Raw genomic sequence first — 25515 nt, forward strand, 5'->3', positions numbered from 1 at the left:
AGATCTACAGAGTAATAGTTTATTTAAAACCGCTCCTATTTTTCTCCATACTGGTTGCAAAGTGAAGAACTGAAAGTCAGGTTTGTTACACACACAAATTCATTTTAAGAAGGAACTTTTTTTATTTGAATTTATTTCAAAATGTCATGTAATATAAAGTAGTGTATAGCTGTCTCAATCCTTTTATTTTAAAGAGAAGAAACCTTCTTTATAAAATAAAAGGTCTCACGTCCACCTGGATATTGGGTAATTGCCATGGTATTAATGATTGTGCTATAGTTTCAGTAGGTGCCAATACACGCACAAGTTGCTTTGGATCTTATTTTAATGAGTAATCTTCTGGTTTAACCTACTGAGTTAAAAGCACAGACATCAGACACAGCACTTTGTGTGTTGAGCAATGAACATGATGTAAAACAGCTGATAATTCAGTTAAGAAGCACAGGTATTTTTTATAATTTGTAAAAGGATAGGAAATTAACCTTGTACCTCACTATAAAGAAATTGAAATATTTGATGTGGAAAAGGAGTGCTTCTAAAATGCTCTCGGCTCCTCCAGTTGCCAATGTGCCTTGCATTGTTTCATAGTCCACTGGGACAATATTAAAGTGAATTGATGTTCCCCTTTATGTTAGTATGGATACATTTTAATACTTTCTTTTTTTCAGTACTATGATACCATTGAAGATGCTCTAGGTGGTGTGCAAGAAGCACATTTTGATGGACTCATCTTTGTGCACTCTGGTATTTACACAGACGAATGGATTTACATAGAGTCTCCAATAACAATGATTGGTGCAGGTAATTATTTGAATACCAGATAATTTAAATAAATACAAAGGGAAACCATATGTTTATCTATATAATGTGTGATTTTCTGTCCTGTAAATGAAAAGTGTATCACAGTGAAACAAATCGTTTACTGTGACTTTGGCTGTATATATGTTGCCTCTGAGTGTTGAATACAAGCTTGACAGTAGGGAAACTGTTTTCTCACTGTGCTCCTGCATGTCAGTTAACATGCCTTTTTTGGGTTATTTAAGTGATGAGTGGTCTCATCCTTACATTTTGAAGCACATAAACAAACGGTAGTGTTGTCTGCTACATTGTTATTCCACCTTTTCTTTGCCACATGAGGGGGTTAATCATTCTAAAGGTGCAAGAACAGCAATGCACCTTGTTAGGTAAGATGTATCTAGAACTCCCTTCCAGTAGGAGCACTTCTGTTGTATCTCTGGGCAGTTTCAGATTCAGTTCTGGATGTGATCAGGTATAGTGCCTTATATAATTCAAGAATGCTATATTAAATATATATCTCCTGAAATAAAGACTAATCTCTTATTCCACAAGAAATTTATTGCAGGGTGGATAAAAAAAATTAAAAAAAAAAAAAAAGCTGTTTTTTATTTTTTTTATTTTTTGTATTTAAATAGGATTTTTTTAAATTGCTTTTGAGGAACACTGTGTCTAAAGATGGTTTTCTTTTTAAAGACACGATGAGTACACGGATCATCTTCATTACTTATGGGATATTCACCTCCTGGTCAGCAGGAGGAGGCAAAGAGCACCACAGCAGAGCTGTTAAATAGCTCCTCCCTTCCCTCCCACCCCAGTCATTCTCTTTGCCTACGTTAGTGCTAGGAAGAGGTAAAGTTAGGTGTTAGAAATTTATTCTTCAATCAAGAGTTTATTATTTTAAAGTAGTGCAAGCTTGTGCTGCTTTGTTCTAGGGTGTAGCTGTAGTCCATATCAGTCTCTTCAGTAGAGCTTTTGGTGGTTTTAGAGCAATAGGAACTGGTGGGACATAATTCTCACTGCTCCTCCTATACATTTATGCTGCCCTTCTCCTGATAGCCTAAGCACATTTAACTCAGGCTTATCATTTTCCACAGGGCTATGGGAGGGAGAGGACCTCTTAAACCTGCTGGACTGTCATGCTGTCGGACAGTGTTTAAGGTAAGTGCTAACTTTGTTTATTCTGGGGAAGTAAACTCAGAGGAAAGTGGGCACTTTAACTTTATCTGGAATTCACATAAGGCTCATACAAAGGGCTCCTTATGTTGGGACATCAATCCCTCTTATTTGGAGGGTTTTGGAGGACAGCCAAAAGTGCAGGCAGTGGGGCTAGGAGTTTAGCTCATTTTGTGTTTATGGTGGTTTCTGTTTCTGTTAAACATTTACTCCGATCGGGTAATGTGTTTTTGAGTTACGCCCACGGTGGGCGGGGCTAAAGTTTTGCGCGCTGCCTAAGTTAACTGCACAGTACTCAGCCGACAGAAGTGGACGTCTGCACACTGTGGCTCTAAAACCGCATGGTTTCCTGAATATTTATTTAAGCAAACGGTTATAGCGCTATTGTGCCCCTGAGCATCCGGATCGTTACAGATCTAAAAGTGTTGAGACCAGGGAGTGAGTCCGTTTGGCAGGTTGGCACCTCAGCAGAGTTGCTGAGGTGTAAGGGTGTCTGAATTTAATTCTGTTTAGCTGCTGGGATACGTTTTTCTCTATTGCAGTAAAAAAGTTAGTCTTTAAAATTTAAAGGCACAGTAACGTTTTTTGTTTTTTTTCTTTCATCAAATTTTTTGAGAGTAATTTGATTATCTTTTGCCTTTCTTTGAACATATATTTCTCATATAGTAAAAAATGTTACCTATTTAAATTCTTAAAGAGACTGTAACGTTTTATATAAAAATTGTTTTTATTCCATTGTTTTTCTTATTGGGATTTAGTATGGACATAGGAGCCGTGCAAAATGTTACTTGCTCCATGTGCTTGGATGCCAATGTGGAACCATCAATCCCTTTCTGTCCCTCATGTATTGAGAGGGCTTTAAGTTATAGGGAAAAGATTTTTCATGAGCAAAATTTTTCAAAAGCGGATGCTTCTCAGGAGTCTGAGATTCAGAGTATGCCGCAGCTTTCTCCCCACGCATCCCAAACTTTAACGCCCGCGCAAACAGTGCCCTGTACTTCTGCTCTAGCGCTTGCTGGAGTTACCTTGAAAGACATAGCTGCGCTAATGTCTTCCACAATTTATGATGCGTTGTCTTATCCTATGCTACAAGGCAAACGTAAGAGGAAAGACAACCATGTTGTCAATGAGGTTTCTGATGCAATGGTGGCAATCTCGGGTGTACCCTCCCAGGGAACTGAGATGGAGGGTATTGAGGTTCTATCAGAAGGCAAAATTTCAGACTCAGAAGGTTCATTGCCTTTGACTGATTCAGAGGTTGTATCTTTCAGGTTTAAACTAGAACACCTCCGTCTGTTACTCAGGGAGGTTTTGGTTACTTTAGACTGTGATTCTACAGTAGTGGTCGCTCCTGCGAAGTCGAGTAAATTGGACAGATATTTTGAAGTTCCCTCTTAGACTTTTTTCCAGTGCCAAAGCGAGCTTCGGAGATTGTTTCCAATGAATGGGAGAGACCAGGTATTCCCTTCTCTCCATCTCCTATTTTCAAGAAGATGTTTCCTATAGCTGACGCTATCAGTGAAGCTTGGCAAATGGTTCCTAAGGTGGAAGGGGCTATTTCTACCTTAGCCAAGCGAACTACTATTCCTATTGAGGATAGTTGTGCTTTTAAAGATCCCATGGACAAGAAGTTGGAGGGTCTACTTAAAAAGATTTATGTTCACCAGGGTCTGCTATTGCAGCCGGCTGTGTGCATTGCTACTGTCACTAGTGCAGCAGCTTATTGGTTTGATGATCTGTCTGACCTCTTTAGAGGAGATCCAAGATAGGATTAAAGCTCTGATGTTAGCTAATGCCTTTATTTCGGACGCTTCTCTGCAAATTACTAAATTAGCAGCGAAGAGTTCGGGGGTTTTCTATCCTAGCCCGCAGAGCCTTATGGTTAAAACCTTGGTCTGCGGACGTGTCATCGAAGTCTAAGCTGCTAGCAATTACTTACAAGGGGAAGACCTTGTTTGGACCTGGCCTGACAGAAATTATCTCTGATATCGCGGGAGGTAAGGGTCATCTCCTTCCTCAGGATAAGAGAAACAGGATAATTTCAAGGGAAATTATTTGTCTTCCTCCTCTAAACCAGAACAATCTAAGCCTACTTGTAGACCCAACCAGTCTTGGAACAAGGGTAAACAATCCAAGAAGCCTGCTGTTGACGCCAAAACAGCATGAAGGACATGCCCCCGATCCGGGACCAGATCTGGTAGGGGGCAGACTTTCCTTCGATCAGGCTTGGGTCTGGACGTTCAGGATCCCTGGGCAATAGAAATAGTGTCTCAGGGATACAAACTGGAGTTAAAAAATTTTCCTCCCCGAGGAAGATTTCTTCTTTCAAGATTATCTGCAAACCAGATAAAAAAAAAAGAGGCGTTCTTACATTGTGTAAGAGACCTCTCCTCCCTGGGAGTGATTATTCCCATTCCAGTTCAGGAACAGGGGCAGGGTTTTTATTCAAATCTGTTTGTAGTTCCCAAAAAGGAGGGAACCTTTAGACCTATTTTAGACCTCAAGAGTCTAAACAAGTTTCTCAGCGTTCCATCATTCAAGATGGAAACTATTCGTTCCATTGATCCAGGAGGGTCAATTTATGACAGTGGATTTAAAGGATGCATATCTACATGTTCTTATACACAGAGATCATCACAAGTTCCTGAGGTTTGCTTTTCTGGACTAGTACTTTCAGTTTGTGGCTCTTCCTTTTGGTCTGGCCACGGCACCCAGAAATTTTGCAAAGGTTCTGGGATCTCTGCTGTCGGTTCTAAGACCGCTGGGCATTGCGTTGGCACCTTATCTGGACAATATTCTAATCCAGGCGCCATCTTGTCAACAAGCAAGATCCCATACTGACGTTGTGCTATCCTTTCTGAGAACTCACGGGTGGAAGGTAAATCTGGCAAAGAGTTCCTTAATCGAAGTGAAAAAACAAGTACTGTGGGCGCCTTAAAGGGCAGGTCAAAAAAATATGAGTTGATTATGTCCTAATACATATGAAAAAAATATTTTAACAAATGATAGGTAAATGATCAAGAAAAAAACAGCCAATTGAAATGAATGTTAAAATATAATTTAATTAGACTTTACTAAATGTATTAAGAGTTGTAAGCAAAATAATTCATACAATGAGATAAATATAAAAAGGCAATACTAAATGTACATAAATAAATGCATAAAAACTTGTTTATATAAAATGAGTAATTCTCTGTAAGTGACCTATCTATGTAGAGAGAAGACCTTTAAAGACACTTCAAAATACTTAGCCTCTGCTGCAGACAGGGTTAAGGAAGCAAAAAAGCAGTACTAATGAGAGAAATTGAATCCTGGTGATTTAAGCAAAATAACAATGAGCTGCAACAATGATGCTCAATTCAATTTCAAAGTTTTAGGATTGGTGTAAAACGGCAATCCTGCGCAGGTTATAGCTGTGGAGAAACAGTACCTTAATTTGTTCAGGAGCTCCAAGTGTTTTTGTAATCCAGTGTAGCGGTTATACCGCCAGCATGAAACAGCTCTGGGAACCCTCTGTGTTTGATGGGAAGAAAGCTGCCGAGCTCCTCTCCCCTGCACCCTCTGGAATTCCACCCTCAGCTGTGTGATGTCAGTTTGATGCTTCAGTGTTTCCTGAAAGATGCATATCTACATGTTCTTATACACAGAGATCATCACAAGTTCCTGAGGTTTGCTTTTCTGGACAAGTACTTTCAGTTCGTGGCTCTTCCTTTTGGTCTGGCCACGGCACCCAGAATTTTTGCAAAGGTTCTGGGATCTCTGCTGCCGGTTCTAAGACCGCTGGGCATTGCGGTGGCACCTTATCTGGACAATATTATAATCCAGGCGCCATCTTGTCAACAAGCAAGATCCCATACTGACGTTGTGCTACACTTCCTGAGAACTCACGGGTGGAAGGTAAATCTGGCAAAGAGTTCCTTAATCACAAAGACAAGGGTGACTTTCTTGGGAACTCAGAAAAATTCTCATAGATTCTCATAGAATTTATTAGACAGAGGTCAGGAAATCAAAGATTCTAGATACCTGTCGAGCCCTTCGGTCCACTCCTCGGCAGTCATTTGCTCAGTGCATGGAAGTAATCGGACTGATGGTGGCTGCAATGGACATCATCCCGTTTGCTCGGTTCCACCTCAGACCTCTGCAATTAAACATGCTCAGGCAGTGGAATGGAGATTATGCAGACTTGTTTCCTCGAATAACCCTGGAACCGGAGACAAGGGACTCTCTTCAATTGTGATTGTCTCTGGATCAGCTATCCCAGGGAACCTGCTTTCGCAGACTTTCCTGGGTGATTGTGACTACTGACGCCAGCCTTCTAGGGTGGGGAGCTGTCTGGGGTTCCCTAAAGGATCAGGGAGTATGGACTCAGGCAGAGTCTGTTCTTCCTATAAACATCCTGGAACTAAGAGCGCTCTTCATTGCTCTTCTGGCCCAGTTTAACAGATTCCAGTCGGACAACATAACGTCAGTGGCTAACATCAATCGTGGAGGAATGAGCAGTTCCTTAGCGATGACCGAGGTAGCCAAGATAATCTGGTGGCCGGAGGCCCATTCTTGCCATCTGTCAGCGATCCATATCCCAGGGGTGGACAACTGGGAGGCGGACTTTCTGTGCAGCCAGACTTTTCATCCGGGAGAGTGGGAACTCCATCTGGAAGTGTTCTCCAAGCTGATTCTCAGATGGGGTCAGATGGAGTTAGATCTCATGGCATCGCGTCAGAATGCCAAGCTCCCGAGATACGGGTCGAGGTCCAGAGATCTCCAGGCGGAACTGATAGATGCTCTGGCAGTTCCTTGGTCCTTCAGCCTTGCATACCTATTTCCCCTGTTTGCGGGTCATTGCTCGAATCAAGCAGGAGAGGGCATCAGTGATCGTCATTGCGCCTGCTTGGCCTCGCAGGATTTGGAATGCAGATCTGGTGGACATGTCATCCCTGCCACCTTGGAGACTTCCGTTAATGAAGGACCTTCTCATTCAAGGGCCCTTCCTTCACCCAAATCTAGTTTCTCTGAAGCTGACTGCTTGGAGATTGAACGCTTAATCTTATCCAAGCGGGGGTTTTCTGATTCGGTCATAGAGACCCTGATTCAGGCTCGTAAGACTATAACTAGAAGGATTTACCATAAGATATGGCGTAAATATCTCTATTGGTGTGAATCCAAGGGCTATTCATGGAGTAGAGTTAGGATTCCCAGAATTTTGTCTTTCATGTAATTGGCAAGAGTCCATGAGCTAGTGACGTATGGGATATGCAATCCTACCAGGAGGGGCAAAGTTTCCCAAACCTCAAAATGCCTATAAATACACCCCTCACCACACACACAATTCAGTTTTTACAAACTTTGCCTCCTATGGAGGTGGTGAAGTAAGTTTGTGCTAAGATTTAGTCTTTTTTTTCAGATTGACTACTTTTTTCTTGCAGATTGCGGGCAGAACTAGGCCCCGCGGGTTTGCCAAATGCTAGACTTTATTGCGTCATTCTTGGCACGAGAATTTTTTGGCGCCGAGTCTTTACACAGGGTTGCGTCGTTAGTGACGCTATTGTGCTTTTCCGGATGATGTTGGCGCCAAAATTTTTTCATTAATTTATTACCCCATTGCTATTTGCCTCTTGCCTTTTTCTATGTCAGAGGGCTATGCTATTTCCATTTTTTTCCCATTCCTGAAACTGTCATGTAAGGAAATTGATATTTTTGCTTTATATGTTGTTTTTTTCTTTTACATTTTGCAAGATGTCTCAATCTGATCCTGTCTCAGAAGTATCTGTTGGAACTTTGCTGCCTGACATCGGTTCTACCAAAGCTAAGTGCATTTGTTGTAAGATTGTGGAAATTATATCTCCGAATGTCATTTGCAATAGTTGTCATGATAAACCAATACATGCAGATAATGTGTCCATCAGTAATAGTACATTGCCAGTTGCAGTTCCTTCAACTTCTAATGTACATGATATACCTATGAATTTTAAAGAATTTGTTACCGATTCTATTCAGAAGGTTTTGTCTGCATTTCCGCCTTCTAATAAACGTAAAAGGTCTTTTAAAACTTCTCATAAAGTTGATGAAATTTCAAATGACCGACAACATAATGATTTATCCTCCTCCTGATGAGGATCTATCTGATTCAGAAGATCCTTCCTCAGATATTGACACTGACAAATCTACTTATTTATTTAAAATAGAGTATATTCGTTCTTTGTTAAAAGAAGTGTTAATTACTTTGGATATTGAGGAAGCCAGTCCTCTTGACATTAAAACTAGTAAACGTTTAAATGCTGTTTTTAAACCTCCTGTGGTTACTCCAGAGGTTTTTCCTATTCCTGATGCTATTTCTGATATGATTTCAAAGGAATGGAATAAGCCAGGTACTTCTTTTATTCCTTCTTCAAGGTTTAAAAAATTGTATCCTTTACCAGCAATTTCTATAGAGTTTTGGGAAAATATCCCCAAAGTTGATGGGGCTATTTCTACTCTTGCTAAACGTACCACTATTCCTATGGAAGATAGTACTTCTTTTAAAGATCCTTTAGATAGGAAACTTGAATCTTATCTAAGGAAAGCCTATTTATATTCAGGTCATCTTCTTAGGCCTGCAATTTCTTTGGCTGATGTTGCGGCTGCATCAACTTTTTGGTTGGAGAATTTAACACAACAAGAATTGGATTCTGACATATCTAGCATTGTTCGCTTACAGCAACATGCTAATCATTTTATTTGTGATGCCATTTTTGATATCAAAATTGATGTTAGATCCATGTCTTTAGCTATTTTAGCTAGGCAAGCTTTGTGGCTTAAATCTTGGAATGCTGATATGACATCTAAGTCTAGATTATTATCTCTTTCTTTCCAAGGTGGTAATTTATTTGGTTCTCAGTTGGATTCTATTATTTCAACTGTTACTGGGGGAAAGGGAGTTTTTCTGCCTCAGGATAAAAATCCTAAGGGTAAATCTAAGGCTTCTAACCGTTTTCGTTCCTTTCATCAAAATAAGGAACAAAAACCCAATCCTTCCCCCAAGGAATCTGTTTCCAATTGGAAGCCTTCCTCAAATTGGAATAAATCCAAGCCTTTTAAAAAACCAAAGTCAGCCCCTAAGTCCGCATGAAGGTGCGGCCCTCATTCCAGCTCAGCTGGTAAGGGACAGATTAGGGTTTTTCAAGCATATTTGGATAAATTCTGTCCAAAATCAATGGATTCAGAGCATTGTCTTTGAAGGGTATCGAATAGGATTCAGAGTAAGACCTCCTGTGAGAAGATTTTTTTTTCTCTCACGTATCCCAGCAAATTCAGTAAAAGCTCACGCTTTCCTGAAGTGTGTTTCAGACTTGGAGTCTTCAGGGGTAATCATGCCAGTTCCTTTTGAGGAACAAGGTCTGGGGTTTTATTCAAATCTATTCATTGTCCCAAAGAAGGAAAGTTCATTCAGACCAGTTCTGGATCTGAAAATTTTGAATCATTATGTAAAAGTACCTACTTTCAAGATGGTGACTATAAGGACTATTCTGCCTTTTGTTCAGCAAGGACATTATATGTCTACAATAGACTTGCAGGATGCATACCTTCATATTCCGATTCATCCAGAACACTTTCAGTTCCTGAGATTCTCTTTTCTAGACAAGCATTACCAGTTTGTTGCTCTTCCATTTGGCCTAGCAACAGCTCCAATAATCTTTTCAAAGGTTCTAGGTGCCCTACTCTCTGTAATCAGAGAGCAGGGTATTGCAGTGTTTCCTTATTTGGACGATATCTTGGTACTAGCTCAGTCTTTACATTCTGCAGAATCTCACACGAATCAACTAGTGTTTCTTCAAAGACATGGTTGGAGGATCAATTTACCAAAAAGTTTCTTGATTCCTCAGACAAGGGTCACCTTTTTAGGCGTCCAGATAGATTGTGTCCATGCCTATGTCTCTAACAGACACGAAACGTTTGAAATCGGTTGCAGGCTGTCGGCACCTTCAGTCTCAGTCATTCCCTTCAGTGGCTATGTGCATGCAAGTTCTAGGCCTCATGACTGCAGCATTGGACGTGATTCCTTTTGCTCATTTTCACATGAGACCTCTCCATCTTTGTATGCTGAATCAATGGGGCAGGGATTATACAAATATATCACAATTAATATTCTTAAATCCCAATGTTCGACACTCTGACGTGGTGGTTAAATCACCAGCGTTTAGTTCAAGGGGCTTCCTTTGTTCGGCCAACCTGGACTGTGATCACTACAGAGGCAAGTCTTTCAGGTTGGGGAGCTGTTTGGGGATCTCTGACTGTGCAAGGGGTTTGGAAATCTCAAGAGGCGAGATTACCAATAAATATTTTAGAACTCCGTGCAATTCTCAGAGCTCTTCAGTTTTGGCCTCTGTTGAAGAGAGAATCGTTCATTTGCTTTCAGACAGACAATATCACAACTGTGGCATATGTCAATTATCAGGGTGGGACTCACAGTCCCCAAGCTATGAAAGAAGTATCTCGGATACTTGCTTGGGCGGAATCCAGCTCCTGTCTAATCTCTGCGGGGCATATCCCAGGTGTAGACAATTGGGAGGCGGATTATCTTAGCCGTCAGACTTTACATCCAGGGGAGTGGTCCCTCCATCCAGATGTTTTTTTTTTCTCAAATTGTTCAGATGTGCGGTCTTCCAGAGTTAGATCTAATGGCCTCTCATCTAAACAAGAAACTTCCCAGATACCTGTCCAGGTCTAGGGATGTTCAGGCGGAAGCAGTGGATGCGCTGACACTTCCTTGGTGTTATCATCCTGCTTACATTTTCCCGCCTCTTGTTCTTCTTCCAAGAGTGATCTCCAAAATAATCATGGAACAATCGTTTGTGTTGCTGGTGGCTCCATCATGGCCACACAGGTTTTGGTATGCGGATCTTGTTTGGCTGTCCAGTTGCCAACCTTGGCCACTTCCGTTAAGGCCAGACCTACTGTCTCAAGGTCCGTTTTTCCATCAGGTTCTCAAATAATTAAATTTGAAGGTATGGAAATTAAACGCTTAATGCTAAGTTATAGAGGTTTCTCTGACTCAATGATTAATACTATGTTAATACAAGCTCGTAAATCTGTCTCCAGAAATATTTATTATCGAGTTTGGAAGACCTACATTTCATGGTGTTCTTCTCATAAATTCTCTTGGCATTCTTTTAGAATCCCTAGAATTTTACAGTTTCTTCAGGATGGTTTGGATAAGGGTTTGTCTGCAAGTTCTTTGAAGGGACAAATCACTGCTCTTTCTGTTTTATTTTACAGAAAGATTGCTAAACTTCCTGATATTCACTGTTTGTACAGGCTTTAGTTCGTATTAAGCCCGTCATTAAATCAATTTCTCCTCCTTGGAGTCTTAATTTGGTTTTGAAGGCGTTACAGCTCCTCCATTTGAGCCTATGCATTCTTTGGACATTAAACTACTTTCTTGGAAAGTGTTGTTCCTTTTGGCTATCTCTTCTGCTAGAGGAGTTTCTGAGCTATCTGCTCTTTCTTGTGAATCTCCTTTTCTGATTTTTTCATCAGGATAAGGCGGTTTTGCAGACTTCTTTTCAATTTTTACCTAAGGTTGTGAATTCTAACAACATTAGTAGAGAAATTGTTGTCCCTTCCTTGTGTCATAATCCTAAGAATTCTTTGGAAAGATCCTTACATTCTTTGGATGTGGTGAGAGCTTTTAAATATGTTGACGCTACTTAAGATTTCAGGAAGACTTCCAGTCTATTTGTTATATTTTCTGGTCCTAGGAAAGGTCAGAAGGCTTCTGCTCTTTCCTTGGCTTCTTGGTTAAAGCTTTTGATTCATCAAGCTTATTTGGAGTCAGGTCAGACCCCGCCTCAGAGAATTACAGCTCATTCTACTAGATCAGTCTCCACTTCGTGGGCTTTTAAGAATAAAGCTTCTGTTGATCAGATTTGCGAAGCGGCAACTTGGTCCTCTTTGCATAAATTTACTAAATTCTACCGTTTTGATGTATTTGCTTCTTCAGAAGCAGTTTTTGGTAGAAAAGTTCTTCAGTCAGCTGTTTCAGTTTGATTCTTCTGCTGATGTTTGAAGTTTTTCTTGTCATTAAAGAATAAATTTATAATTTGGGTTGTGGATTATTTTTTCAGCGGTAAATGGCTGTTTTTTTATTTTATCCCTCCCTCTCTTATGACTTTTGCGTGGAGCTCCACATCTTGGGTATTGATATCCCATACGTCACTAGCTCATGGACTCATGCCAATTGCATAAAAGAACATAATTTATGTAAGAATTTACCTGATAAATTAATTTCTTTCATATTGGCAAGAGTCCATGAGGCCCACCCTTTTTTATGGTGGTTATGATTTTTTGTATTTCCAAATTCCTTTGTTGATGCTTTTTACTCCTTTCTTTTTCACCCCACTACTTAGCTATTGGTTAAACTGAATTGTGGGTGTGGTGAGGGGTGTATTTATAGGCATTTTGAGGTTTGGGAAACTTTGCCCCTCCTGGTAGGATTGTATATCCCATACGTCACTAGCTCATGGACTCTTGCCAATATGAAAAATGAATTTATCAGGTAAATTCTTACAAGTTTTTCAAGGGGCTCCGTTTGAGCCTATGCATTCCTTAGATATTAAGTTGTTATCTTGGAAAGTTTTTATTTCTTGATGCTATTTCTTCAGCTCGTAGAGTGTCTGAGCTCTCGGCGTTGCAATACAGTTCACCTTACCTTATTTTCCATTCAGATTAGGTAGTTTTACGTACTAAACTAGGTTTTCTTCCTAAGGTTGTTTCAGACAGGAACATTAATCATGAGATTGTTGTTCCTTCCTTGTGTCCTAATCCTTCTCAGAAAGAACGTCTCCTGCACAATTTGGACGTCCGTGCTTTAAAATTTTGCTTACAAGCAACTAAGGACTTTCATCAGTCCTCTTCTTTGTTTGTAATTTTCTCTGGGAAACGTAGAGGTCAGAAAGCTACGGCTGCCTCTTTCTTTTTGGCTGAGGAGTATCATCCGTTTTGCATATGAGACTGCTGGACAGCAGCCTCCTGAGAGGGTTACGGCTCATTCCACTAGGGCTGTTGCTTCCTTAATGGGCATTCAAAATTGAATCTTCCGTGGAACAGATTTGCAAGGCTGCAACTTGGTCCTCTCTTCATACCTTTTCAAAATTCTATAAATTTGACACGCTTGCCTCAGCTGAGGCTGCTTTTGGGAGAAAGGTTCTTCATGCAGCAGTGGTGCCTTCCGTTTAGGTTCCTTGTCTTGTCCCTCCCATATCATCTGTGTCCTCTAGCTTGGGTATTGTATCCCATAAGTAATGAAGATGATCCGTGGACTCATCGTGTCTTTAAAAAGAAAAGAAAATTTATGCTTACCTGATAAATTTGTTTCTTTTTAGACACGATGGGTCCACGGCCCGTCCTGTTCTTTTAGACAGGTTTTTAATTATTATAAACTTCAGACACCTCTGCACCTTGGCTTTTCCTTTCTCTTCCTAACTTCGGTCGAATGACTGGAGTGGGAGGGAATGGAGGAGCTATTTAACAGCTCTGCTGTAGTGCTCTTTGCCGCCTCCTGCTGACCAGGAGGTGAATATCCCATTAGTAATGAAGAGGATCCGTGGACTCATCGTGTCTAAAAAGAAACAAATTTATCAGGTAAGCATTAATTTCCTTTTTATTTAAAAAAACATCAATCAAAGGTTATTAATCCTGAAATAAGGATTAGTTTTTTATTATTCAGCATGAGGCTGTTTGTCTGTAATGTTTAATTTGGTAGATAAATTTAATCCATTCACAATCTCATGCACTTCTAGATCTTTCTGTAAGATTTTATTGGGCATTTTTTCTGTTTAAAAAAAATCACACATTCTTGGTTTTGTAGTTCTGAAAACTGTGAATTTGAGTCTATAGAAATAACATGCCTCTTCCTCACCGCAAAAATGCTATAAATAAAGCGTTAAGAAAGAGACCTTTAAATGGACCTGTTTTTTTGTTTTTTTTTTCCTTCCTGTCAAGATTTAGATAGAACATACAATGTTAAATTAGTTTCTGAATTTATGTCTATTATCAAGTTGGCTCCATTCTCTTGGTATCGTTTGTTAAAGGAGCTAGCTAAATCGCAGTAGTAGATTGCTACTCCTGAACCTAGTTAGATATGCTATTTATACAAAGTATACCAAGAAAATGAAGCAAATTGATAACAAAAGTAATTTGGAAAGTTGTAAAAAATATTGCATGATCTATCTATGAATCATGAAATTTTAATTTGATTTTACTGTCCCTTTAATCACATTGTTACCTCGCAATTCTATGTACACATAATCAACCCCTTAGTATCAAGAAGTTCAATTACTAGAAGATTGTTTGGAGTGGGATAAATCTTCACAAGGACCTAAGTGTAAGGAGAAAGGAGCAAGCAGTAAAAATAAAAGTGAAACCTATATTTTTGTTATAGTTGGATAAATCTAAATTATTACGAAGTTAAATATTATTTTTCTTTTGTTAAATAAAAATATTTAAATAGTTATTATTGAGGTAAAGATTATTTTTCTCCCTCCAATAAAGTGCAGCTGAAAAGTTGATCAAATATGAATGATTAGCCTATTAAACTGGATATTTTTAACCCTCCCAAAAATGTCATAATTCTATCTACATATTTCTAGTGGTATATAACTAAATCAGTCATTTTATTATATAACTGGAAAAAAAAATCTGATAATGTATTCTTAAAATGAAACTTTTATGTAGAAAACAATTTAAGTCTTACGGATTAGTGATTGACATCTATGGTCACAATAAATTGGGGTGGATTTTGGATCAAAACTATTTAAAAGATGCATATTTGCCCCTCTACTTGTCCTTTAGAGATCTTTCACCTTTGCCATGGGATACAACTAATTCAAATTTATTTTTGCTTCACTTCAGACTTTGTAATGTATAAAAGGTACTAGTTCTAGTTCTTGTACAACTCAGAACATATCCAAGTATTTATCTGGGGGGAAAATGGTTGTGGGCGTGGCTTATAAAGATCTTGCATTCAAGAATCTAAACTTTGTCTTTCATGGCCAAGCAACAGGGTGTTCTGTTTGGAGAAAAATCCTTTAATTCCCAGCCAAAGCATGTGTCTTTGTGGGCACATCATTTCAAATAATTCTCAACAGGCTGTTGCCAGAGGACATAATAGCCAGCATGATATAGTTAATACTGCATTTCAGTGTTTTAAGCACTCTGATAGTCCTTAAATTGGGCTCAATGGAAAAACTCACAGTGAGCCATATAGAGGATGTAACCAATTCTAGTTTCTGATATTTTGGCATCACAGAATGAAAGTCTTATTTCACACCAACATTTAGGTCACATTTAGCAGTAAACTACATTTCTCATGGATCCCCAGTAGGCACTTTAGATTGCAGCACCCTAGAATGGAGAGCACATCTGCAGAATCAATTCATTTTAAGGCTGTCAGGAGGCTAGTCATTTCTGATAAATGTTGTATAGCTAGGGACACTTCTGGAAGAGTCCTCTTGGCCAGTAAGACAGCAATCTGTTAAAAAAAAAAAAAATCCCATAGGTACAGGATAACCAGACAAATTTCGTTGACTTTTACCCCAGCCAGGAAAATAACTGAGTGGCAGACACTTTATACCATTGTCCTTATTTGACCTTCAAAATAGTTAGTTCTCTGCCTAGTTACATAATCTTTATCAAAGGTGGTTTCCCGGTTTTATACTCACGATATGTCTTCAGTCATTTGATTCCAATAAGGAGCCTGTGAAGGGGTCTTCATTTATATATTTATTGGACAAAAGAAAAGGGAGTCAGACATAAAGCTACTGGGTATTCTACAAGAACATTGCAATTATTCAATGCTGGCAGGAACTAATTCAAGATGGATTGTTTGTGTTTCACATGGACAAAAAGTTTCCACAAGAGTGGTTTCTACTTCTGGGGGCAGCAAAGCTGATATAACATTCTGAGGACCTTTGCAAGGTAGCAGATGTTTTCATGAAATATTTCTGAAGTACTATAAGGCAGGGTTGTAGACTTGATCTGCTTTACTTGGACTCAAGTCCCAAATTTGATGTTTTGCCACTCAACACAATCCAAGAAGACTTGTGACTTAGACTTTCACAACATTGGCTTGCGACTTGATTTGAGCCCTTTGACCTGGAAAGACTTTTTATACCTTCTAAAACTAAAGATGAGTTGTAATAACACTAGTCTGTTCCCTGAAACTCAAAAAATAATAATAAAAAAAAAATATATGTATATATATATATATATATATATATATATATATATATATATATATGTGTGTGTGTGTATATATGTATATATATATATATATGTATGTATGTATGTAAAGCAGCAAAGAGGAAGTCACTCACAGGGTCTTTCAAAAAGATAAAGTATTTATTTTGATGTTTCGGGTGTTACCCCTTTCTCAAAAAAACAGCACAGTATATGCATGCATATGCCAACCCATATATGCTATGGTATGAGACCTTTATAATGAAGACCCTATCGATCCCTGAGATTAAATTGTATGGTCTTTTAATAGATGACGTATGGAGGGGCACATCTGATTCTTTACAAAATTGGATTGAGGGCCTTAATAAATTGGAATCACCTATTCGATTTAAGCATGATATTAGCAGGGACTCTATACCATTCCTTGACTTAAGAATTTCAAAATACACAATTGATGGGTCAGTTGGATTTAGTACATCCCTTATATACTAAACCAACTGATAAAAACTCTCTCCTGTTGTCCACTAGCTTTCACCCTACACATCAGAAGAAAGGGGTTGTCAACTCCCAACTCATGCGAGTAGCCCGGAACAACACACTCAGGGACACCAGGGTTCTCCAAGAGAATGCCATGAAAAACAAACTTAAAGAGAGAGGTTACAGATCAGTGGATATCAATAATTCCTCACTGAACTTGTCACAGTATGATCAAAGGGCACTACTCCATAAGACAAAGACGGAGAAAACCAATACCAATGAGATCAATCTGATCACCACATTTACCCCCATGCACCAAATCCTGGAGAAATCTGTACGTAAGAAGTGGGAGATTGTGAAAACTGATAAATCCCTCCCTTTTACTCTTACAAAGCCACCACGGATGGTATACAGGAAAGCGTCCAACCTGAAGGACATTTTGGTCCATAATGACCCCATACGGTGCTATCAGAAAGACACTTGGATAGACGCTAACAGGAAACTTGTTTTTTTTTAAGTGCGGGGACTGCACTACATGCAACAGCATGCTTACTGGATCAACATTCCATCATCCACGTACAGGGAAGAAATATAAAATATATCATAGATTGACCTGCACCAGCAGCTTTGTGATATACATTTTAACATGCCCGTGCTCTCTGGTCTATGTTGGAAAGACCTCCACCACGTTCCGGGAAAGGATGGCCAACCATCGCCATGCGATAAGAGCGGCGATTGATAAAAAAGAGTCGGACCAACCGGTTGCCAGACATTTTATGCAAGCATGGCACATGGCGGTAAGCTTAAGAACAATGGTCATTGACCATGTACCACCGTTGAACAGAGGTGGGGACAGACAAACTAAACTGTTTACAGATTGAAGCCGCTTGGATCTATCGTCTGGACACTGCCTCTCCTAGAGGATTGAACATACAACTTGACTATAACGTATTTCTGTAGCTGGATTTGGCTATGATTGAATGATCTAGGTCTTGTTCTGGTTATGTGACTACATTTAGTCTAATGTTGGAACACTAATCTCTCTTGACTGACTATCCTATTATGAGATTCCTAAAGGATTACAAATTGGAAACCCGCTATGAGTGTGTTGTTCACAACCTAAGTTTTTACCATATTACAAGGATCATGAAGAGGGGATTAGTGCTGTTTTATTATAGATATCTTTGCATGATGTCACTTTAATGCATTCTTAAATACTCCCAGATAATAGGGGGAATTATGTTTCCATCTTGCTAATTGGTTGAAACATTGGTAATGTTATGCATTTGACAAAGCCCCAAATTCGATATAGGCAGCCTACACCATCTAACTACATTAGTGGTTTGCTTAGCCGTTTTTTAATTTGATTAATTCTATTTTTCTAAATTCTATTAGTTTAAATTGGTATTTTTCTTTGCACATTTCCAGAGAGGCATCCGCCTTTCTATCTATCCTCCGTGCTTGCCAGCTGATTGCGGTGTTGCGTGCGCATTGAACTGAGCCGATGATGACGAGGTACTTTGCCAGTCCCAGAAGACGTGACTATGCTAATTAGCCACGTTGCTTTGCTTTTCTTTTCATGTTCGGTAATTATGACGCAACCGTTCCGCATTGGCTGGTGATACCGGAAGTTAGGGGAACGCTAGGGGTTTAAATAGGGTGGTAGTGGTGTTAGTAAGTTAGGATCGTTTGCTGGAGAATTAAAACACACCCATTGAGAAAGGTACCAGAAGGGTACCGAAACGTTTGGGGGTATTTGTGCTTTTTGGATGCATTGTTAAACCTGTGAATAAAAAGACTTTTTCTTCTAAGACCGGTGAGTGCAGCATCTGTTTATTCTCTATCTGGAGTTAAACTGGACATGATATTTATTATGCAGCACCACGGCAGCTGTATCTTGTCTTATGGATTGCACCTACCAATTGATTGTATGTGTATATATATATATATATATATATATATATATATATATATATATATATATATATATATATATAAAATCTATATCAACATTTTAAATTAGGGGGAGATAAAAGGCGATTTCTCCACTACGCACACAATATAGAAAAAATAACTCATTGTGTAGTTCATTAACAAATCTAGACAGTCCCAGAGGCTTGTTTTCCCAGAGAAAACCTCTGAATTACATTGTTTCCAATGCAGCAAAGGATTCTGGGTAAAATATGCAAATCAAGTACACAATGACACACCTTTTTACTTCAGTCTGCTTTTCAGTAGGTTCCCTTTACGCCAAAGTATCGCTGTTCACACAGCTTATAAACTTAGCTAGGGTTAGTGCAGTGATTCATAGCCATCCCAGGACAGACTGTTTTGTGGTTTTTGCCACTCATCTGCTGGGCGAAGGTTAAAATCACTGCTGGGTGAAGTTGATTCCAGGCAGAATACAGCAACATTTTAAATTAGGGGGAGATAAAAGGCGAGTTTAAAATCCTCCACTATGCACAAAATATAGAAAAAATAACTCATTGTGTAGTTCATTAAGAAATCTAGACAGGCCCAGAGGCTTGTTTTCCCACAGAAAAGGTTTGTCATTGTGTACTTGATTTGCATATCTTACCCAGAATCCTTTGCTGCATTGGAAACAATGTAATTCAGAGGTTTTCTGTGGGGAAAACAAGCCTCTGGGCCTGTCTAGAGTGCACGTGTCTGCAGCACTATCTGGGAGCACTGTTATACATTAGCAGGAGCACTAGATGGCCGCACTTTTTCCTGCCAAGTAGTGCTCCAAATATTTGCAAATTACCTACCTAGGTATCTATTCAACAAAGTGAGAACAAAGGAAATTTGATTATAGAAGTAAATTGGAAACCAATATTTGTAACCATAAAAAAAAAAGCATTGAGTATCTTCTGTTACAATAAGATAGGTAAATATTATGAAAATAAAAATACAAAGACAGAAAGTCCCTCCTCTGATGATATTAAATTGAAATAGAAAATAAAGAATTTCGGCACACCATATAATTACAAAATTTTACACACACAAATGGTTTTGTTTGTTTTCCCCCCTCTCATCCCAAAGTGCCAGTCTTTATTTTAGTGAGTACTAAGAGATAGAATTTATGCTAAGTATGATGTCATTTCTCTAAAATGTTGTCAACATTTTATACAAATGTGCCAACTATTGTTCTAGCAGCATGTTCCTGTGACTTTAGATTGTGTTGTAATATTTTTAGGTGATGCAAAGGTAAAACTTTGGAATCAAACAGAATTTATGTGAACCATGTAGAAAGAGTGAGAGTTTATTTGTTTTAATGTAAATATAAAAATGAAGTAACACAACTTTTTCACATGCCCTTTGAATAATGGTTGATTGATCTTTTAAACATATTATGTCCTTTTAAATGGGTATAAACATATGGCATTTGTGTTTCTATATTGTGGTGTTTAATCCATTTTAATTTATTTGCAGCGCCAGGAAAGGTAGCGGACAAAGTGATCATTGAAAACACTAGAGATTCCACATTCGTATTTATGGAGGGTTCAGAGGATGCTTATGTTGGTTATATGACAATCAGGGTGAGGCATAACTGGCTTTAATTAGACAATGCATTGTTATTTATAAGATACTTTTCCAAAAGCCGTTATATATAAGTAGTTTTGGAAGTAACACAATCCGTTTATTAAGTGTTTTTGATACAAAATGTAATTCTCGATACTCAGAATTATATATAACTGTGAATTGGCAGAGCAATGGTTTAGGGTATGCCATTTTTTACTTTTTTTTTTTATGGGATATTTTGATTCTTGTTCTTCTCCAGTTTAACCCTGATGATAAATCTGCACAACACCACAATGCCCATCACTGCTTAGAAATCACCGTAAACTGCAGTCCAGTAATTGATCATTGTATCATTCGAAGCACTTGCACAGGTGAGTAATTTCTAGCCACATATTCATTATATTTGTTTAAATAAATCAAATGGTTTCTACATATTAATTTAAGCAATTTGCAAGATCTTCCATAAAACGTCTATGCAGGGTATAAATGCTTTAGAAACTTAAGCTTTATACTAGGTGCCATTTCCCTCCATATAGCCACACTGTGTGGTATGTAGTAAAGTGAAAAAGATTGGTTTAAAAATTGTTTTTTTTTTAAAAAATAAAAAATAATTCTGAGCTGTACATAAGTCTGTATTCTTCTTTGTGGGAATTGTTAAGAATATTTTGTTTTTTATTCTTATGGTTTCCGATAAATGGAAAGCTTCAATGTGCAGAGCAAATGCAGTCAAAATTATGAAAGTGCATTGCAAGTGTTTTCAATATACATAATTAAACCTTTTATGGAGAATTACATTTTGAGTTTAATGTCCCCCTTCCTGGGTATTTAGAAACCCTGGCGTGTCAAAGCCATCAGCTCAGAGAGTATTGCTTAGAATTAAAGGGATACTATTTTTTTTTATTTAATGATTCAGATAGTGCATGCCATTTTAAGCAACTTTCTAATTTACTCCTATAGCTTTTTCTTCGTTCTCTTGCTATCTTTATTTAAAAAGCAGGAATGTAAAGCTTAGGAGCTGGCCCATTTTTGGTTCAGCACCCTGGATAACACTTGGTTATTGGTGATAACATTCAACCAACAATTAAGCAAGCGTAACCCAAAAAGTGTGAACCAAAAATGGTTCAGCTCCTAAGCTTTACATGCTTGTTTTCAAATAAATATAGCAAGAGAACGAAGGAAAATTGATAATAGGAGTAAATTAGAAAGTTGCTTATAGTGAGTCAACCATAGCTTTTTTGAAACGCTAGGATTGACTGTTGAAACAAATAAAGGGCACTTTTATTCATGTAGTATAAGATACTTCATGCAGAAAGTGCCTTTATTTGTTTCAAATGCTCGCCGTTCATAGCTGCTACAGCAGCCCACGGCTTAAAAATATTTTGCTAAGAGGTGACGTTTTCACCTCCTAGCAAATAGCCGTGCAGTAAATCTAGCTCCCATGGACGCCAAACCAGATTTACTGCACGGCTATTGGCTAAGAGGTGAAAACGTCACCTCTTAGCAAACAAATTTTTTGGCTGTGAGCTGCCGTAGCAGCTAAGAACGGCAAACGGTTGAAACGAAGAAAGGAACTTTCTGCATGAAGTATCTTATACTACATGAATGAAAGTGCCTTTTTATTTGTTTCAACAGTCAACCCTAGCTTTTCAAAAACGCTATGGTTGACGTTCACTTTAAAATTGCATGTTCTATCTGAATTATTAAAGAAACATTTAGGATTTAGTGTCCCTTTAAGACTCATTGTGAGTTTGTTCAGAATTGCACATTGGTATGATTTCTTGCATTTGCCACGCTGCCTCTAAAGATGCAATATTCTCTATATATTTATTTTAGTTGAGTTTTACTATTTCCTCCTCCAGCCACCATTGTCGATAACTGCACAAGAATGTGTACTTTTCTTCTGTTAAGTGTGATCAGTCCACGGGTCATCATTACTTCTGGGATATTAACTGCTCCCCTACAGGAAGTGCAAGAGGATTCACCCAGCAGAGCTGCATATAGCTCCTCCCCTCTACGTCACTCCCAGTCATTCTCTTGCACCCAGCAACTAGATAGGTCGTGTGAGAGGACTATGGTGATTATACTTAGTTTTATATCTTCAATCAAAAGTTTGTTATTTTAAAATAGCACCGGAGTGTGTTATTACCTCTCTGGCAGAGTTTGAGGAAGAATCTACCAGAGTTTTGCTATGATTTTAGCCGGAGTAGTTAAGATCATATTGCTGTTCTCGGCCATCTGAGGAGTGAGGTAAACTTCAGATCAGGGGACAGCGGGCAGATGAATCTGCATAGAGGTATGTAGCAGTTTTTATTTTCTGACAATGGAATTGATGAGAAAATCCTGCCATACCGATATAATGTCATGTATGTATACTTTACACTTCAGTATTCTGGGAGAATGGTACTTCACTAGAATTACACTGTAAGAAAGACATAAAGCTGTTTAATAACTAGAGATTATGTTTAACGTTTTTGCTGGAATGTAAAATCGTTTTCATTTGCTGAGGTACTGAGTGAATAAATGTTTGGGCACCATTTTTCCACTTGGCAGTTGCTTAAATCTGTTTTTTCTGTCAGTTTCTGTTCTCCCTCACTGCTGTGTGTGTGGGGGAGGGGCGCTTTTACTATGCATCAAATATTTCAGTCAGCAACTCATTGTATTCCCTGCATGATCTGGTTCATCTCTACAGAGCTCAGGGGTCTTCAAAACTTATTTTGAGGGAGGTAATTTCTCTCAGCAGAGCTGTGAGAATTATAGTTTGACTGAAATAAAAACTTTTATTCTGTAATTTGTTTCCTGCTTTCAGAAATTGTTATCTTTGCTAATGGGATTAAACCTTTGCTAAAGTTGTGTTGTTTACAAGGATTGAGGCTATAACTGTTTCAATTTATTAATTTTTAACTGTCATAGATCTTCTGTGCTTCTTAAAGGCACAGTACGTTTTAATATTATTCTATTTGAATTGTATTTCCAAGTTGCAAGTTTATTTGCTAGTGTGTTAAACATTCTGGAATTGAGAGCAGTTCTCAATGCCCTCCTGGCTTGGCCCCAGTTGACAACTCGGGGGTTCATCAGGTTTCAGTCGGACAACATCACGACTGTAGCTTACATCAACCATCAGGGAGGGACAAGAAGCTCCCTAGCTATGATGGAAGTATCAAAGATAATTCGCTGGGCAGAGTCTCACTCTTGCCACCTGTCAGCAATCCACATCCCGGGAGTGGAGAACTGGGAGGCGGATTTCTTAAGTCGTCAGACTTTTCATCCGGGGGAGTGGGAACTTCATCCGGAGGTCTTTGCCCAAATACTTCGACGTTGGGGCAAACCAGAGATAGATCTCATGGCGTCTCGACAAAACGCCAAGCTTCCTCGTTACGGGTCCAGATCCAGGGATCCAGGAGCAGTCCTGATAGATGCTCTGACAGCACCTTGGGACTTCAGGATGGCTTACATGTTTCCACCCTTCCCGTTGCTTCCTCGATTGATAGCCAGAATCAAACAAGAGAGAGCATCAGTGATTCTAATAGCACCTGCGTGGCCACGCAGGACTTGGTATGCAGACCTGGTGGACATGTCATCCTGTCCGCCTTGGTCTCTACCTCTGAAACAGGACCTTCTGATACAGGGTCCCTTCAAACATCAAAATCTAACTTCTCTGAAGCTGACTGCTTGGAAATTGAACGCTTGATTTTATCAAGACGTGGGTTTTCTGAGTCAGTTATTAGTACCTTAATACAGACTAGGAAACCTGTTACCAGAAAGATTTACCATAAGATATGGCGTAAATACCTACATTGGTGTGAATCCAAAGGTTACTCTTGGAGTAAGGTTAGGATTCCTAGGATATTGTCTTTTCTACAAGAAGGTTTAGAAAAGGGTTTATCTGCTAGTTCATTAAAGGGACAGATCTCAGCTCTGTCCATTCTGTTACACAAACGTCTGTCAGAAGTTCCTGACGTCCAGGCTTTTTGTCAGGCTTTGGCCAGGATTAAGCCTGTGTTTAAAACTGTTGCTCCACCATGGAGTTTAAACCTTGTTCTTAATGTTTTACAGGGCGTTCCGTTTGAACCCCTTCATTCCATTGATATAAAGTTGTTATCTTGGAAAGTTCTATTTTTAATGGCTATTTCCTCGGCTCGAAGAGTCTCTGAATTATCAGCCTTACATTGTGATTCTCCTTATTTGATTTTTCATTCGGATAAGGTAGTCCTGCGTATTAAACCTGGGTTCTTACCTAAGGTAGTTACTAACAGGAATATCAATCAAGAGATTGTTGTTCCTTCTTTATGCCCAAATCCTTCTTCAAAGAAGGAACGTCTACTGCACAACCTGGATGTAGTCCGGGCTCTAAAATTTTACTTGCAGGCAACTAAGGAATTCCGACAAACGTCTTCTCTGTTTGTCATTTACTCTGGGCAGAGGAGAGGTCAAAAAGCTTCCGCTACCTCTCTTTCTTTTGGCTTCGTAGCATAATTCGTTTAGCTTATGAGACTGCTGGACAGCAGCCCCCTGAAAGAATTACAGCTCATTCTACTAGAGCTGTGGCTTCCACTTGGGCCTTCAAGAATGAGGCCTCTGTTGAACAGATTTGCAAGGCTGCAACTTGGTCTTCGCTTCATACTTTTTCCAAATTTTACAAATTTGACACCTTTGCTTCATCGGAGGCTATTTTTGGGAGAAAGGTTCTTCAGGCAGTGGTTCCTTCTGTATAAAGAGTCTGCCTATCCCTCCCGTCATCCGTGTACTTTTGCTTTGGTATTGGTATCCCAGAAGTAATGATGACCCGTGGACTGATCACACTTAACAGAAGAAAACATAATTTATGCTTACCTGATAAATTCCTTTCTTCTGTAGTGTGATCAGTCCACGGCCCGCCCTGTTTTTAAGGCAGGTAAATATTTTTTAATTTATACTCCAGTCACCACTTCACCCTTGGCTTTTCCTTTCTCGTTGGTCCTTGGTCGAATGACTGGGAGTGACGTAGAGGGGAGGAGCTATATGCAGCTCTGCTGGGTGAATCCTCTTGCACTTCCTGTAGGGGAGCAGTTAATATCCCAGAAGTAATGATGACCCGTGGACTGATCACACTACAGAAGAAAGGAATTTATCAGGTAAGCATAAATTATGTTTTCTTTCTTTTTTGGCTAACTGACCAAGGATATTACTGTCTCTCTTGCAATTTGTTAGTTTAAAGATGCTATGTTCTGAACATTACTATACTATTTTGCACATGAAAGAGCAGCAATTTAACATGCAACTCCACACACCCATGGGAAACTGGCAAAGTGATATTAGTCGTGTTTTGTTTTTTTTTTTTATTACTATATAGAGCAG

At 39.0% G+C, this 25515-nt stretch overlaps 1 protein-coding gene across 1 annotated transcript in view; it reads left to right on the forward strand.

The window, feature by feature from the left end:
• Positions 1 to 25515, forward strand: part of FBXO11 (F-box protein 11) — a 379957-nt gene that overhangs the window by 232262 nt on the left and 122180 nt on the right. The window contains exons 7-9 of the mRNA XM_053712228.1: positions 669 to 801; positions 20092 to 20198; positions 20441 to 20552. Of these exons, the coding sequence (XP_053568203.1) occupies positions 669 to 801; positions 20092 to 20198; positions 20441 to 20552 (352 nt within the window). The remainder of the gene's footprint in view (positions 1 to 668; positions 802 to 20091; positions 20199 to 20440; positions 20553 to 25515) is intronic.

The sequence above is a fragment of the Bombina bombina genome, chromosome 4, assembly GCF_027579735.1.
Source record: "Bombina bombina isolate aBomBom1 chromosome 4, aBomBom1.pri, whole genome shotgun sequence".
Lineage (NCBI taxonomy): Eukaryota > Metazoa > Chordata > Amphibia > Anura > Bombinatoridae > Bombina > Bombina bombina.